Source organism: Toxoplasma gondii, chromosome Ib, assembly GCF_000006565.2.
Source record: "Toxoplasma gondii ME49 chromosome Ib, whole genome shotgun sequence".
Lineage (NCBI taxonomy): Eukaryota > Apicomplexa > Conoidasida > Eucoccidiorida > Sarcocystidae > Toxoplasma > Toxoplasma gondii.
The window spans coordinates 711,558-727,508 of record NC_031468.1 but is presented as its reverse complement, the minus strand read 5'-3'; the positions used below and the strand labels follow the sequence as shown (position 1 = coordinate 727,508).

At 51.2% G+C, this 15,951-nt stretch overlaps 2 protein-coding genes and 3 non-coding genes across 5 annotated transcripts; 3 read left to right on the top strand and 2 right to left on the bottom strand.

Moving 5' to 3' along the window:
* Window positions 1-24: 24 nt before the first annotated feature.
* TGME49_208490 (hypothetical protein) lies at window positions 25-6,695 on the top strand. The gene is made up of 5 exons (XM_002369588.2): window positions 25-2,034; window positions 2,534-3,176; window positions 3,763-3,838; window positions 4,436-5,315; window positions 6,242-6,695. Exons 1-5 carry the CDS (start codon window positions 517-519, stop codon window positions 6,317-6,319), a joined length of 3,195 nt encoding a protein of 1,064 aa, XP_002369629.1. The 5' UTR covers window positions 25-516; the 3' UTR covers window positions 6,320-6,695.
* Window positions 6,696-7,829: 1,134 nt separating this feature from the next.
* On the bottom strand, window positions 7,830-7,911 carry TGME49_208480. Its single transcript has one exon. It is a non-coding gene; the product is annotated as a tRNA-Ser (tRNA).
* A 311-nt stretch (window positions 7,912-8,222) lies between these two features.
* On the bottom strand, window positions 8,223-8,294 carry TGME49_208470. Its single transcript has one exon. It is a non-coding gene; the product is annotated as a tRNA-Ala (tRNA).
* A 1,238-nt stretch (window positions 8,295-9,532) lies between these two features.
* Window positions 9,533-9,604, top strand: TGME49_208460. The gene has a single exon. It is a non-coding gene; the product is annotated as a tRNA-Ala (tRNA).
* Window positions 9,605-11,903: 2,299 nt separating this feature from the next.
* On the top strand, window positions 11,904-15,507 carry PI2 (protease inhibitor PI2). Its single transcript, XM_018779420.1, has 9 exons — window positions 11,904-12,160; window positions 12,469-12,591; window positions 12,925-13,053; window positions 13,306-13,425; window positions 13,730-13,810; window positions 13,917-13,988; window positions 14,151-14,273; window positions 14,678-14,752; window positions 14,900-15,507. The coding sequence occupies exons 1-9, from the start codon at window positions 12,076-12,078 to the stop codon at window positions 15,046-15,048; spliced, it is 957 nt and encodes a 318-aa protein (XP_018638485.1). The 5' UTR covers window positions 11,904-12,075; the 3' UTR covers window positions 15,049-15,507.
* The last annotated feature ends 444 nt before the right edge of the window (window positions 15,508-15,951 follow it).

Genomic DNA, 15,951 nt, shown 5'->3' with positions numbered 1-15,951 from the left:
TCCAAAGTCGCATTTGCGGCCAGTCCTTCCTCTCTTGTCAAGGTTGGAAAGAGAGTGGATCTGAACGGAGTTTCTGCGTTCTCTTGGCCTGCTCCGGAGCTGGGCCGAAGAAAAAAGGAGACGTCTCATTGAAAAAGAGAAAGAAGACACCGCGGAAAATTCATCCAGCTGCTTTTTTTTGACAATTGCTTTCTCTCCCTCTCATCGGCAATCGTCTCCTTTCTTCTCTCTTCTTCCCTCTTCTTCTCTCTTTTTTTCGCTTCCAACAGTCCACTCAAGCGTTCCCCTCAACGGTCTCCCGTTTCTTTCTCTTGTTTTCCTCTCCTTCGTCCTCTCCTTCCTTCACTTCCTTTTTGCCTCTATCTTCTTCTTCTGCCCTCTTTCTCATTCATTCTCTCCTCTTCTTTTTTCCTCCTCGTTCTCTCTGTTCCCCTCGTTCTCTCTGTTCCGCTCATTGTCTCTGTTCCCCTCATTCTCTCTCTTCCCCGGTGTTCTCTCTGCCCATTCTGACTCGAGATGCCGAGAACGAAGAAGACGCAGGCTCGCCGCCAGCGAGCTGCGGGGGCGAGTACCTTCGGTCGGTCTTTGCTTCACCAGCGGTTGATGGCGCATCAGCTGCAGCAAGAGTCTTATTTCGCGGCTGTGAAGTCCGAGAAGCGAGAGGACCCTCACCTTCTCCCCGCGCTCGCTTCCTTCTCGTCTGCATCTCCGTCTTCTCCGGCTGTCGCTGCCTCGTTTTCTTCACACGAAGGTCGAGGCATCGCGGTCTCTGCAGGTTCCACTAGACATCACCTTCTAGACTTTCTCTCGGGCCGAAGCATGGACGCTGCATTTCTCGAGAAGCAGAAACGCAGCCACAACCTGCAGTCGCTCACTCAGCAGTCCGAACTGGATTTCTACCTCTCCACCGTTCTCGCGTCGCAAGACCAGTTCCTCATCAACAAGGGGGAGGCGCAGGTCTGGCTGAAGAGTGAAGAAGAGAGCGCGTGCTTCACGGCGCAACCCGTATATAAGGCGGCGGGTGGCGAGAGAAGCGAGAAGGACGACGAGGAAGTCGCGATCCCCCGGCGACCTTTCCGCTTCCCCGTCGTCTGGTTCGCTGGCGCAGAAGACGCCGAACGGCGAACGAACGAGAAAGGCGAAAGGGAGGAGGACAGGAGAGAGCGGCGCTCGGAGCTGCGGATGAGATGCAAAAGGAAGAAGAAAAACAGGCAACGCGTCGCTGTCCTCCTCAAAGGCAAGATGGAGGAAGCGACGATCCATAACGTCGAGTTCGTGAGCGCCCACCGCCGCGAGCAACAGATCAAGTGGTCCAAGAAGAAGCAGCGCGAAGACGACAAGAAGAAAAAGGGGAAATCCAAGCCCCGGCTGACCGCGCCCGGCGCCAAAGGTCCTCTCGCAGACGGCGAACTCGCGGACGAAGAGGAAGACTTGCGAGAGGAGGACATGGAAGAGGAAGACGCAGAACAGGAAGCAGAAGAGCTAGGAGATGAGGAGAAACAAGAGGAAGATGAAGAAGAAGGTGAAGAAGAAGAAGGTGAAGAAGAAGAAGGTGAAGAAGAAGAAGGTGAAGAAGAGGAAGGTGAAGGAGAAGAAGAAGAAGAAGGGGAAGAAGAAGAAGAAGGGGAAGAAGAGGAAGAACAAGACGAGGAGAAGGAACAAGACGGAAAGGGGGCAGAGGAAGAAGAGGAAAGTTCTTTTGTGTCCGGTTGTTCGGTCGCGTCAAAGGAACCTGTCGAGGCTGCTGCTTCGAACGCTATCCCCTCTGGAGGTGCTCTCCCGCGCACAGCAGCTGAACTGGAGGCGCTCGAGCGCGATGCGTTTCTCCGGTGGCGGCGCGAACTTGCTTTTCTGGAAGAAAAACAAGGCGTTTCTCTCAGCCCATTCGAGCGAAATCTAGACGTCTGGCGCCAGCTCTGGAGGGTGGTTGAGAAAAGTCACCTTCTGCTGCAGATCGTGGACGGCCGAGACATCCGCTTCTTCCGCAGCCGCGACCTCGAACAGTTCGTCAAGGAAGTCGACTCCAGAAAAGAAGTGAGAGAGTGGAGAAGCAAAGAGACTCCAAGAAAGGAAGGTTGCGCGTGCTCCTGGCATCTGTCGAAAGAGCGGAGAGCTGTGTCGCCTCAGAGCCAAGCACAAAATCAGGGGAGAGGCCTGCGACTCGCTTCAGAGACCGTTGCATCCGCAGAGAAAGAGAGAGAAAAACATAGACAGAGACGTCGTAACAGATATCAGTCGCACTCTACATACGGTCACCTTTATGGTTTCCTCTGTTCCATACTCTTCTCCGTTTCATTCGTTTTCTCCAGTCTATCCATCTTCTTCCCTCGTCTAGCCTTCATCTTCTCCCTCGGATCTTTCTACTTCTTCTTGTCCTGAACCTCTTCCCGAGGGATTTTTCTCCCCTTCCTCCAGTGGAGGTTCTTGTGCTTCTCGCCTCGATTCATCTTCTTTCGCCGTCTCTTTTCTTCCCTGTTCCATCTGTCTCTCTCTCTCCGGTTGGCGACGGTGGTCTGCGTCTCGTTCCTCTCAGGCCGTCCTCGTTGTCAACAAGGCAGATTTGATTCCACCGAGTGTGCGGCAAAAGTGGGCGGAGGCGCTGAAGAAGGAGAACGTCAGTCATGTTTTCTTCTCGGCGCTGAAGGAGCTGACAGACCAGGCTCGAGAGCAGGAAGGAGAACGGCGTGAGCAGGCGAAGACGACCCCAAAGGAAGAGGACGACGAGCAGCCGGAGGAAGAGGAGAACGCGGAAGAGATGGAGGAAGGCGCAGGAGACAAGGGCAAGGACAGCTCGGGAGGCGGAGCGTATCTCGGGTGCTGGCTCGATGACGAAGTGGAAAATTCCCCCGCAACTTCTGCCTCGTCGCCTCCTGTGCTCAAGACCCAGGATCTGCTCGCTCTTCTCTCTCTGCGTCGCGACCAATTTTTGGCTTCCTTTGCAGCGCACAAGCGGCGGGAGCAGGCGGAGAAAGGCAGCGCGGAAGACAGCGCCTTGCTCGCCTCCCCGCCGCCGTTCATCGTCGGCCTCGTCGGCTTCCCCAACGTGGGCAAAAGCTCCGTAATCAATGCGCTCTTGGGATCAAAAAAAGTCTCCGTTTCGCGAACGCCAGGAAAGACTCGCCACCTCCAGACCCTCGTCGTCGGCGACACCGGACTGACTCTCTGCGATTGTCCAGGCAAGCCCCCCCCCCGTTCGAGACAGACGAGGGACAGTAGAGGCAGTTGCTACGCAGTGGAGACAGATGGCAGCGAGTGGCGACATGTGAGAAGCAGCTGAAGAGGCGGCGCGAACAGGGGGATGCGCAGGTGGCAGGAGGGGGAGAGGCGCACCGAGACATCTGTGTGGCGAGGCGCAGAAAAGCAACGTCTTCGATTGACGAGCAGAGGGAAGAAAAGGAAAGAGAAAGAGATGCAGGGAGAGAGAAGGAGGAGGTCTTGTTAGGTGTATTGGGGTTGCGTGTCTCGCAAGGGCAAGGAAACGAGAAAAGAGTAAACATGTATCTAGAATGCCGTGGAAGTAAACTGTCTGTCGTACGGCGGACATGTGTGTCTAGAAGGCAGAGAAGACACGACAGTCGTTCTGTCATAGGTCTCCGGTAGTGGCGACGAGAGCGGGAAGGAGCGGGAATCGTAGCGGTAGTACTTTCTCTTGGGGAATGGAAAAGAACACAGCTGAAGGCTATTCTCCGGTTCGCGTCCGCCGTTTTCGGCAGGCCAGCTGTGTGTTGAACTCGAGGAAAAATGCATTATTTGTTTCTCCAGGTCTTGTCTTTCCAAGACGTGTTGCGACGAAGCACCACCTGGTGGTGAACGGCGTCCTGCCGCTGGATCACATGCGGTAGGTCTCCTGGTTTTCAGGCTTCGTCTCTCCTGGACGCCTTTTCTCTTTCTCACCTGGCTTTTTTGCCTCTGCGTTCCTTGTTCTCCTCCCTCGATGTTAAAGGGAGGCGGAAGAGAAGGGCAGACCGGGCTTGTGGGGGTAAAAAGGGCATTGTGAGAAGCGAGCGCGAGTGGCTGTCTTTCGCTAACTCAATGTCCGGTTACGCTGTAGAAGTCGCGTGACTTCCGGGACCTTGAGACTCTACGAGTGGCGACGAGAAGAGCAGTGCGTTGTGCTTGACAGAGTCACTTTCAACACAGTGTGAGAGGCTAGGGTCAGTACTTCAGAAGCTATTGGACGTTCCAGTTCTCTGACTGTGCCAGTGCCTCCATCTCGGCTGATCCCTCGATTGGTAGCGAACAAGACTCAGGGCCAATCAGGGACGCTGTGAAGGAGTGTGACGAATCGGTTGACGGGCAATGCATGACAGGGTATGTGTGTGTGGATGGCGTCTTGTGAAATGGAGCGCCGCGTTTTTTAGACACAGCACCAAGCGTTCACGGGGCTTCCCATGCCTTCTGAACGTGTCTTTGTTTTTCGCGTATTCTGTTCCAGAGGAGACTTCATTCCCTCCATTCAGCTGCTTTGCGACCGCATCCCGCGGCAGCTGCTTCGGCTCTACGGTCTTCCGGCCGCGCCCCCGCCTCCGCCGTTGCCTCCTCGACTTTCCAAGAAGCTGGCAGGTCGTCAGATCGAGCCGCGGGTCTCTGGAGGTCAAGTTGCGGGCGTCCTTTCTCCTCCAGAGCTGCAGCTGCACGCGCCTGCGTTTTTGGAGAGTTTGGCGCAAAAACGAAGGTTCACCGCAGGAGGGAAGGGCGGCCAGTGGGACTTGTATCGGGTGGCAAAGATGGTCTTGAAAGACCATGCGTCTGGGCGCGTCACAGCGTGCAGAGGGCCTGATGGGCGCTACTATGACGGCGAACAAGAGCGCAGAGAAACGGAGCAGACGAACGCCGCGAGCTTCGCAAACGGCGGACCACCAGACGGGGACAAAGCTACCGAAGGCGCAGCCAAGGCGGCGCAGGGCGCGCAAATCGGAGATCGTGACCAGGGAAGCGAACAAAGGGAGCACACCTGTGAGCCCGCGGCCGAGGCAATGGCGAGGCCAGAGCGAGGAATGACCTGCGACAGTGAAGTCCAAAGCCGCCTCTCTTCGTCAGCGCCTCGGGAACGCACCCTTGACGACAGTGGGGAAGAGATAAAGCGCATGTCACACAGATTGTCTGCAGAAGCAGAGGCAGGAAAGGCATTCGCAGCGGTGGCTTCCTCTCGAGCTCCGCCGCCGACGCAAGAAAAGGACCTTAGCGAGGACATCGATCCTCGCTTGCTTCAAGATCTGCTTGACCTCACGATCGACGAAGACTTTGCTCAGATCGTCGGCGCAGATAAGGACGTTCTGGCGCTCGGTGAAAAACCTGGTCACATCTGCAGGGAGGTGAGTTTGGGAGATGTAGGAGAGAGGCCGGGAGAGCCGGACCGTGCGGCAGATTGATGTGGACGAGACGAACCACATAGAGTTAGAGCAGTCGGGGCTCAAGATACGAAATCTATGGTAGTTGATGGGAAACAGTTTAGCGTTCTTGAACCGTGTCTATGTATTCTACAAAAGGTGACCTGAACATAGGTTTCGGGCAAGAGAATAAACGGTTTTTCTAAAGTTTTTCCTGAACAGTTGTGCGTCAGACTGTTTCCAAGGCGCGAGTTTCAACGACTGTATGTGCGTAAATGTGAGTAGCTCGGTATGCGTGAGACGCGAAAGCGGTTTGCAGGCGAAGGTGGTGTGTGTCTCCTTTTCTGGATGTTGTATTTTGCGTGGAGATTTACGTGAACAGAAAGAACTGGACGTCTTCGATAACTGAGATACACAGTTGTCGATTTCGAGCTTCATGGATCTTCTTAGAAAAGGAAGAACCGTTTTGGGTGGCCTAGGGGGCTTCGCAGGGGAGCTGTGTCTTCTTCATCGGAGATTTGTTTCCTTGGTTGAGGAAGAGTGGCATGCGTCTTGATGACGTTTCTGGAGGAGAGAGGGGCGCCTGGGCGGCTGTCGTTGAGCTCGGATTTCTCTTGATTTTTGTGACGAACTGTTTACATCGAAACAGTCTCCGTCGTGTGACAGCGAGGGTGCGCGAGGCGGAGACGGGAACCTGGCGGCGGTTTGAAGAGGTTTGTCGTTTAGGCGGGGGCGGGTTGCTGTGCTGAAGCGATATTCTTTCATGTGATTGTAATTATCACATTATAAGCAGACCCCCGGACTCAGAAAACTTCAGAAACCTAGCGGCTAGCGTGATGGATGTAACTGATTCCTCTTCACCGCTACTTCACTTTTTCTGCTCCGTTTTTCTGATGTGTGTATTCGTTCAGGGGAACAACGGCATGACGAAACGGAAGATGCGGCACTTACAAAAGCAGATACTCAAGGGTCGACGGCCGGTGTCTTAACGCACCTGTGCGTTTGGTGCATATTCTGGTTGTTTTATCTCGTTTTGTCTTTCTGAAGGCTGAAACGTGGTTGACGACGTCCTTTTCTCATAGAAGCGGGGTCGGATACGAGAGACGCATCCCTGTTGCGGTGACCGAAGGCAAGCTGCTTGCTGTGCTGGTGTGAAAATACCGGAACTCAGAAACAGTTTCACGGTTCGTCGAGAAAAACGCTCCGGTGTTCTCTGCTGGCGGTGGGCCTTCGGCTGTCACATGGCAGAGTCGCTCACAAATTCTCCTCTGCAGATAATACGTTGTGTTGTCGTCGGTCGCGAGATCTTTTAACTCCCTGTCAGGAAAACAGAGATAATTACGCAGGAAAAGCTCGAGCCGTTCCCCGACACGGTTATTTGTTCCACAGATCGCATGAATGACTATGCACGTGGTCGCCTTCGATGAAACGAAATACATCATCAAGTCAGACCGTCACACAAGGGGGAAACTTTCGTTGCGTGTCATTGGCAAAGATTCCTTTCAGGTGCTGCTCGATTTAGCCGGGGATTCTAACGTTAGCCACGAACTCCTGAGAAATGTGCGTAAATCTCCTGAGTCTTCTTGAAAAACTACGGGTTTTGAACTTTCCTTATCTAGGGACCGTACCGTGCGTGTTACGCAACTCATCAGCCGTACTGCGACACAAGTTTCACAGAAAGAGACAGTGGTACACGAGAAAATCCCCGCAGGCGGGAGGAGAGTCTGGTGAAAACTTTATCCACAGGTGAGGAGCAATTAACTCGTTTGTTTTACCTCAAAAGCTGACGCCTCAAATGAGAGGCGCAGAGAAAGGCGCGACCGCTGTGCCGGCGTATGCAGTTGGGTTCTTAGCGTTTCCTGTGAAGGGTGGAAGTCACTTGCTCACTGATATTTCCATTTCTCTTAGCAATTTTACAACAGAAATTTCTCTGACACCTCAGAGCTCCGACCGGTGTTACTGTCAAAATCCCAGGACCTGCCGTTTTGTTTGAAGAGACGCCAAGAGTGACGTCAGGCCGTTAGGGAAGAAACAAATTTGCTTTTTTCCGCGAACATTGCGAAGTAGCGGGTTTTCACCTTGGAGTGTAGCATCGAATTCTATCGGATTTCTGGGTTCAAATTTCTCGCCTGAAATGCACTACACCGTTTGGCGAAGTTTCGTCGAAGACCAGGGACGCAGAACAGGCGGTCGTTTCCCTCGCAACGAAAAGCTCAACCCCCCCTCCCTCCCTCACAAAGTTAGAACGCACAGGTCTGAGAAGTCACAGCATCACTTTTAATTGATTGCAGAAGGTTGTAGAGCAGGTGAGCATCAGCAATTTATTACTGCACTGTTGCGCCACGATCGGGCGGATGTTGCCAGTCTCGTTCAGATTGCATGCCCTTGCAGAATCAGGGGTGCTTTGACTGAAAACGCGCAAAACGGAGAAAAAACTCTAAAGACGCTTAGTGTATACAAACAGTAGCGCTTTCTCAATTTGTCAAGTGCCGCTTTTGCCGACAACGGCAGGATTCGAACCTGCGCGGGCAGAACCCAATGGCTTAGCAGGCCACCGCCTTAACCGCTCGGCCACGTTGTCTCCCGTCCTCCTCCTCCTTTAGAACAGAATCAGATCCCAGCCGCCGTGATGTGCAAGACAACTGCACGCAGAAAGCAAAATCTCGGCCATAAAAGCTCCATTATTGGTCGATTCAGATGTAGCTATAGTACCTCACTCACCTGATTATTTACTCTGTCTCCAGCGGCGCTACTCGAGCTGATTGAGGCCGAGAAGTTTAACACTCCCTTTTACTATGTCCCAGACTCCATATCAAAGAAGGAAGTAAACATTAGTACAAGTATATACCAGAAACAGCAACAACGAATGTGAATCACTTCGAGCAGCAAGCGTGGACGGACCGGGGATCGATCCCGGGACCTCCTGAATGCAAATCAGGCGTGATACCACTACACCATCCGCCCGGCAGTGACTCGGGATTTTCTGTGCAATAGCGTGTGTGAGGAACGAAAGCTGCCTGTCGTCATACTCGGTTTTGATATGTGGCATGTACACATCCGTTGATTCTTTCATCTTTTGAGGGAGATGTTGAGGCATGAGGAGATGTCAGGGCAGACGATGTTCTTCAAAATGCTGGCTGCTCCAGCGCCCAGCTTGTCGGTGGCGTGTGTCGTCAAATCGTGACCGCTCCTTTTCGGTCACAGCCATGAAAACTATGGCTAGTCGTCAAGTCTCTCGAAATGAATTTAGTAAAGTGTCGAGCCACATCCTAAAATTGTCTGCAACACAAAGGTCGGCGGCAATTCCCAAGTCTGTGTCATACGTGCGAGCAAGGATCAACAGTCAGGCAAGCGCATGTATAGTCAAGGCCATATGTAACTAAGTCCCTATTTCGGTTATGTACAGAGTCTCGGTCCCCTGTTGCTCTGTTCCATGCAGCATCGCTCTAGAGATCGGGAACAGCGTCAGGAGAATAGGTGTCAAGCAACAGGGAGCTTCGTTCTTCCATACACCCATGCTACTGCTTGCCGGAGAATACTGTAGAAACAGAGGCATCGTGAACTTCACGTTTTGCGTGGACGCTCGTGAGGGATATTCATTCAACAACTGTTTTCTCTTATCGTTTGGGAAATCGGTAGTAGCACCTCTCTGTGGTCGCACTGTTGCTAAAAAAGGCTTGTTGAGCCACTCATCCTTACTTGAGACAAATCTGCTACCACACACAGCAAATCAGGACATCGCTGTAATGTGTCTCACAGGTGAGTCAATGAACGACCACAGCGACATCAATTTCTGCATAAAATGGCACGGTCACAGAGTTTTGCGATCCCTGGACGAAAGTTGAGAGCGAGGGAGGTCAAGATGTTTGGGGGATTCTGTCTCGTGCCGATGAGCCACAAACGATATATTTGCACGAATAAGTGCGGGTGCCACATTCGTTTTGTAGCTGTTCCGCATGTCTGTGGTTCTCCAAGGGAGAACTGTATTACCGCACTCAATCCGATATGACAGTGACCGGGACGTAGAACACCTCCTACCCGTGCACTGAAGAAAATTGAAGTGAAGCGTCTTTTTCATTGCGAAAGTGGTGATCAAACTGGGGACGTCTGGGCTGTATTAGTTGTGCGATGGCGGAAAGCAGATGTCTCCGGTGACTGGGACATAGAAATCGATTACAACGCTAACTGGCACTTTAAACAATGGGCGGATGGTGTAGTGGTATCACGCCTGATTTGCATTCAGGAGGTCCCGGGATCGATCCCCGGTCCGTCCAAGGAACTTTTTGGGTGCACTCTCACTCGTGTCAAAACAGTGTCCCCCGAAGGATTGTTCAAGTATTGTTTATGCATGTCGCACTATCGCTGAGTCACCAGCTACCACGAGCAACGCTCGGGCAAGGCTTGGGTTTGAAACATCGTGGCTAGATTGCTGCTTCGGAAAAAAAAAGCCAACGAAGACGAACAGTTTCGCACAACTGTTAAGCTCGCACCAGACACAAGAAGACGCTTTCAATGCACAAAGTTACTGGGTGAATGAAGTGTCGACCAAAGTGATGTGCTGTACAGCGTACGCGGTCAGGAACTACTTGTTGCTTTGATGGTTTCAACGGCATCGATGATAAGAGAGCTTTTGTTCTGTCTGATGCCTGCGTAAGCGACATTCGTTGTCACAGGTGGTGTGGAGTTAGTTTCGTCCTAAGCAATGACGAATGTCGTGCGCGAATATCGCACAGAACACGAAGAAAAAAAGAGGGAGGTTCTGAGGCGCACGGTCCCTTCTTGGTCATGGCTGACCTCTCTGTGACATCGAATGTTTTCTTCTGGATCACGAAGTCGGTCATAGTCGACCCTCGCGGTTTTGCTGCACTACGCTGTGATGTTTGATGAGCTTTTTGGATCTGGGAATCCCCGCCTCGTGTTCGTCATCGCCTTGTCAAACTGGGCAGAATATCCTACTAGGTTCACACACTTGTGCCAGGCTGCGATCTTGCCCGTGTTAGCACCTGAAGAATTGGTTCTTCAGCTGCTAACAAAAGGGAACCTTTGATAGTCACAGCATAAGAGCGGCCATAGCGCTGTAGTTGTTCAGGAGGGGGCCACACAGGCAGCTGCTAAGGACGAATAGCTGTGGTAGGTGGAAGACACGGCTATAGGTTTCATTATGACCAACAAACTTACGTGGGCAGCAATGGTCTACAACCGTCAATAACAGGTGAAACGCTTCTATATGGCTTCTTCTGTCACATAAGAACAGGTTCTCAACCGTAGCATCTCCGCCCCAGATCCCCCCGCTCTCTGATAATTTATTCGAGACATTTTTGTATCTTGTCTCATCCTTTAGAACTATATACTACAGCTGCTCACAACCATTCGGCAGAAGTTGTTTCAGCGAGCGCGTTGCTTGTCTAGCGGTGGCCCTTAAAATAGAGCTTGCTGCAGTGATATTGCCAACGACTAACTCGCAGCCACCAAAAGCGGCAATTGTGAGGCGTGTGGAGGCACCTGCTCTGTCTAATAGACTGGAGGGTCCACGTCCCGTAAGAGCCTTTGGTAGTAAACTCTCATGAAGGTGGTATCGGCATATTTCCAGAATTCGTGGGGCTCACCAGGAAAAGAAAATCCTCTCTACAGCACTTGGGACCCTCTCACTGTCCCTTGGCATGCTGCTTGCTGTGCTCCCTGAAGTTCTACACAGAGTGTGGTAAACACATGTGTGCTTGAAACAACTCGGACAGACTGGGTTGCTTGGACGGCACTGCAACACGACATAACTTGCCAGTGTATCTGATTCTGGGCTGAGATGGCATTATCAGACAAGAGGTAGGATCAGGACACTCAGTAGGCAGACACGCTGCGACGGTCGAAAACCGAACCGCCGTCTTCCGAGGTCTGCCAGTGGAGCCCCAGCTCCGGACCGGCATGACATGAATTTTTTTCGACGGATTGGTTTCAGTGTATAAGGCCTCATAAAAATCTTCAAAGGCTCTGACCGCTTCAGGGGCTCTACGCGTTCAACCAAGCTTTTCTAGAGAGTATGTACTACTAGATGGACTACTAGTTTAACTCTTGAAGGTCTTTGTTTATCGGAGTCACGTTCTACTGTGTTTTCCAAGACCAAAAGGTGACAAAGCTGAAGAGGTTGGTAAACGATCCATTCGTTTAAACTCGAGAGCGTCGTATGCCCTTTGCCTCTCTACAGGGATCATCTTTCCTTCTGAGAACGAGTGTTCTAGAAGTACACTTACATGTCAGGCCACAGACACGTAGTGGAATCTGGTACTCTCTTGCTTAGGGGCATCCGCATTCCTGTTTTCGATGTCAGTTCTCCTGCGACGCTATCAGCCAGACATCCTTAGCGCAGTGAAAGCGGCTTAACAGCAAGGAGTTCGGATCTTAGAAGTTCGGATCCTGAACGCCTTTCGGACTAAGACAAGAGGCAAAAAGCGATATAGCTATTTAACCCGACGCCGAATCGATGGGACGACTCACCACCGATGCAGGGAAGCAGCGCCCGGGTAAGCTGGCTGGCCCCCCCATACATGTCAACAGAGACGCGCGAAGAAGTTTGATGGGTTAGTTTATGCACCGAAGTTACGTTGTTAAACAAGCTGTCATTTCCCCTATTTCTCTTTCGCCTGTACATCACATTCTGTATTCAGTTGCTGTTGCGAATTTTGTCCCAGTTACTGCGTCTCTTGTAGTCGTACGAATTTACGGCTTCGGTTAGTGCTAACCCGTCGTAAAAATGGGAAAGAATCCTCTTTTGTTTCTTGCCGGAGTTCTGGTTTGTTCGTTCAGCGTAGCTGTGTTTGCTTCGCCCGAAACGAAAGGTACACCACGAATCAGACGTTTATCAGTAGTGACTGCTCGATGAGACTAGTTTTTGTACTTGGTTGCTGTATCTGAATGTCGCTAGCTGCCTGTGTTTTTTCCATCAAAAGAGGAATTTTTGGGATGTCTGCGATGTGCCATCTTATGACCTGTTATTAGCATCAACGGGGGGACGTAAGTAGTAGACCGCGACTCAAAACGTCAAATGTGGGGGCACAGTTTATCACATAGACGTTTGAATCATTCAAACCAAGAAGACTAGTCGATTTTATTAGCTCTTGCCTTGTGGAGGCGTGCTTTGCTTCAGTTTGTTCTTGTCCGCGCAATCTCGAATTAAACTGCGGTGGGGATCACGTGACCTACGCAAACCACTGCATCCGGGAGTGCCACGGCGTCGGCCTGTTACACGACGGGCCTTGCGCTGACCAAGGTATGTTTAAGGAATAATACCCATGCAAGGCAGTCGGATCTTTTCAGATGCGAGTTCATGTTTCCGGTGACTCCACTTGGCTGCTGACCAAGGCGTTCTCTTTTTTGCATCAGCACGGCTGCTGCTGTACATTGTAGGATCTGCGTGCTCGTAGGTTTGTAGGTAGTTTCCACACGGGACGCACGAATGATGTGCATCCTGTAATGTTCGATGGTCAGGGGAGGTGTACTCGTTGTGCAGTATGATGCATTTGAAAGGGGACGGGAGTGGAAACTCCCAACCAGAGAGACATCCTTTCTTCTTATGTGACCTGCCTGTTATTCTCATTTTCAGAAGACCAAGGTTCGTCTGTCAACGAACCATCCGAAGTAGCCGATACAACGGAACAGCCCAGCATAACGCCATCGGGAGAGGAGGATCGTCCGCCAAAGGACGCCCCAAAGGAACGGAAGAGGCTGCGAGGTATTCTCCCGCGAATAGCATTCTTGTTAATTCGATGAATGTCTAGTGACGTAATAGTGACACGTGGTATAGTTGTCCGTCAGGCGCATGTACATCTGTTAAAACAGTGGACGAAGAGGGTATGCTACGCCAGCTCTCGTACTGTAAGCATATCGTTATCAAAGAAAAGATATGGCGAGGTCATCTGTGTGCGTGATTATTTGTCCTTAACGTCTTACGGAGTCCTCTGGTGCGTTATGTCTCTGCCCCTAGGATGCGCTTGCACTCGCGAATTGCGACTCAACTGCGGTGTGGACGGCGTCACGTATTCAAACCATTGTGTCCGCAAATGCGAAAGAGTCAAGCTGCTACACGAAGGTCCTTGCAGGGGAGGTAAGGTTCTTACTGCTTGCATCGTGTGGAAACGAGAAGAGCTGTCTCAATCATGTCGGGCTGAAGGCTTTGAATGTGCTTGGGCATGCTTACGGTGGCGCAGCAAAGTGTCGATTTTCGCAAGATGGGTCATTTTCAAGCGTGATTGTCATTTTCCTCTGGCAGTGAAGGCTGGGCATACCGCTGAAGGGTTTGCCACGTTCTGACGACGGTGTGGCGGATGGCAACTCGGGTTTGCTAAGAAAGTGAACAATGATTGTCTCAGCGCACAACTTGCACTTTTTTAATCGCTTGTTTCCCGCAGGTCCCGGACGCACACTGTTTTCGCAGCAGGATGACGAATCTGAGAACGATGCTCTGGAAGAGGAGGAACAAAGATTACAGAGTAGGGCACCACAGTTTATTAGAATACGTGACGTGCTTCGAGTAGTGATTGCCTCATTGAACAAATGACGGTTATTTTGTTTGCTTGTTTTCCCGTGGTCCCGAAGGAACACAGTCTTCACACCAGCATGATGATGCTGAGAATGGTGCTCGGGCAGAGCATGAACAACGTTTGAAGGGTAGGACGGCGCAGTTTATTAGATTAGGGGACGTGTTTCAGTTATTGACCGTCGGCGAGCGCAGGCGGTAGTGTTCTACAACTTGAAAGTTCGGACGTTCGTTTGGAAATTCCGATATCGCAACGAAGTTGTTTGTACGTCTCTGTTCAATGCCTTTTGCAGGCTGCCCATGCCCTCTTAACCTGATGCTTAACTGCGGCGTCGACGGCGTCACGTATGACAACCACTGCCTTCGACGGTGCAGGAGAGTTGAACTGAAGCACGAGGGTCCATGTGAAGCCGACGGTAAGCTGATTGGTTTGATGAATCTCACGGGTGGAACAAGCCATGCGACTGACACGCCACATACTACTTCTAGTAGACGACAAGAATCAGAGTTCTCACCCGTATCGGATTGGCAACAGTTCTGCAAGAGACCCGAGAAGGGTGACTGGCATGTCTCGTCTTAAATGCTTGTCGAGCAACTTCGCTTGCGGCCAGGTTCAGCTGCCTATCAATGAACATGTTTTCCATAAAATTATTTCAATGAGGAAGGAATATTGAGTTTGACTCAGAGCTTGAGGTAAAGAATAGTGTTTGTTGGTAAGAAAGTAGTTTTCAGACCCAGTGTGTTGCGTGCGTCGCGTGAAATTATAGCGACAGGGGCATCGAAATGGAGAGGCACTGGCGGCGTTTTTACGTGTTTTCAGAACAGAAACAGCTTCCCGTGCAGCACGGTGACAATGAGATCGACGTGCCAGAACGGAGAATTGAAGATCTTAAAGGTAACTGTTTCGACATTCTCGGACAACTAATCCTATTTCGTTTTGGGAAGGCGTTACCATATTGCGATGTGCTGGACCAGGCATGTGCAGGCATTCGCTGCACTGTTTCGCACTTTGCATGTGTCTTCATTGCAATGGATTCTGCAGACTGCGCTTGCCCCTTGATCCTAACGCCAAACTGCGGGACGGACCGGAAGACTTACCCCAACAACTGTGTGCGTGAGTGTGCTGGAGTCAAACTGCTTCACGAGGGCCCCTGCGAAGGGGACACCGAAGAGATCTGGGATGACCAATAAATAGAGGATCTTGTTTTCAAAGGCATCTTTGCTTGCGATACTGATTTGAATGCCAGGGACTTAGACAGCGACAGTGTACGTGAAAACAGTTGCTGTGCTGTCCCGTTGATCTTCTGCATAATGTCGAAACTGGCGTGATGGTTTCCATAACCGATTCTTCAGCCATCGTCACTTGTGATTTTGAGGTGTCTTCGCTGGGGCGGGGTCACATTTCGTCACACACCCTTGCCAATGTGTGGCACGTGGCGATGAACGGTGTCATATGTGTGTCGCTAAATGGAATGTTTCCCCCAGTAGACAAAATAGTGACTTTTGTTTAAGCGTCGTGAGCCATAGTTGATACACCGGCCGACATTGTCATCGGCATGATAATGTATCCAACATAAGCAAAACATGCCCTCCTGTACCCTTTCGACTTCGTCTGAAAACCCGGTCATAACTAGCTATTTGCGAGGCCCAACGAACAGGTTCACAAAAGTAATTTTTTCAGTTTCTACTTAGGCACCGGAGTCTAACCCTATGCTAGCAGACACTTACACAAGCAACGTGGTTAAAATATTTGTAAGCGGGCGGAACACTGTAGCTTAACTACGAAAGGAAATTGAGGCCTTTTTAGCAAGCTGACGCGGAAACTTCTCCTGTTCTGATTGTACGCCCTTATAGTGGATAGTAATTTGAAACTAGTTGAACAACGTGTGATTTTGCAACAAAACTTTGTTAGAAGGTATAACCCATAGAACAGGTTGCAGGACAGAGAGGATGTCATCATGCCGTCGGCTCGTTGCTTCTGCTTGTCTTATAGACAGCACCGCCTACCACATGGGACGTAATGCGCGAAAGGCTAAAAGCGATACATGAGATACTGTGCAAGTGTTACTGTATTTGACGCAAGCAATTTAGGTA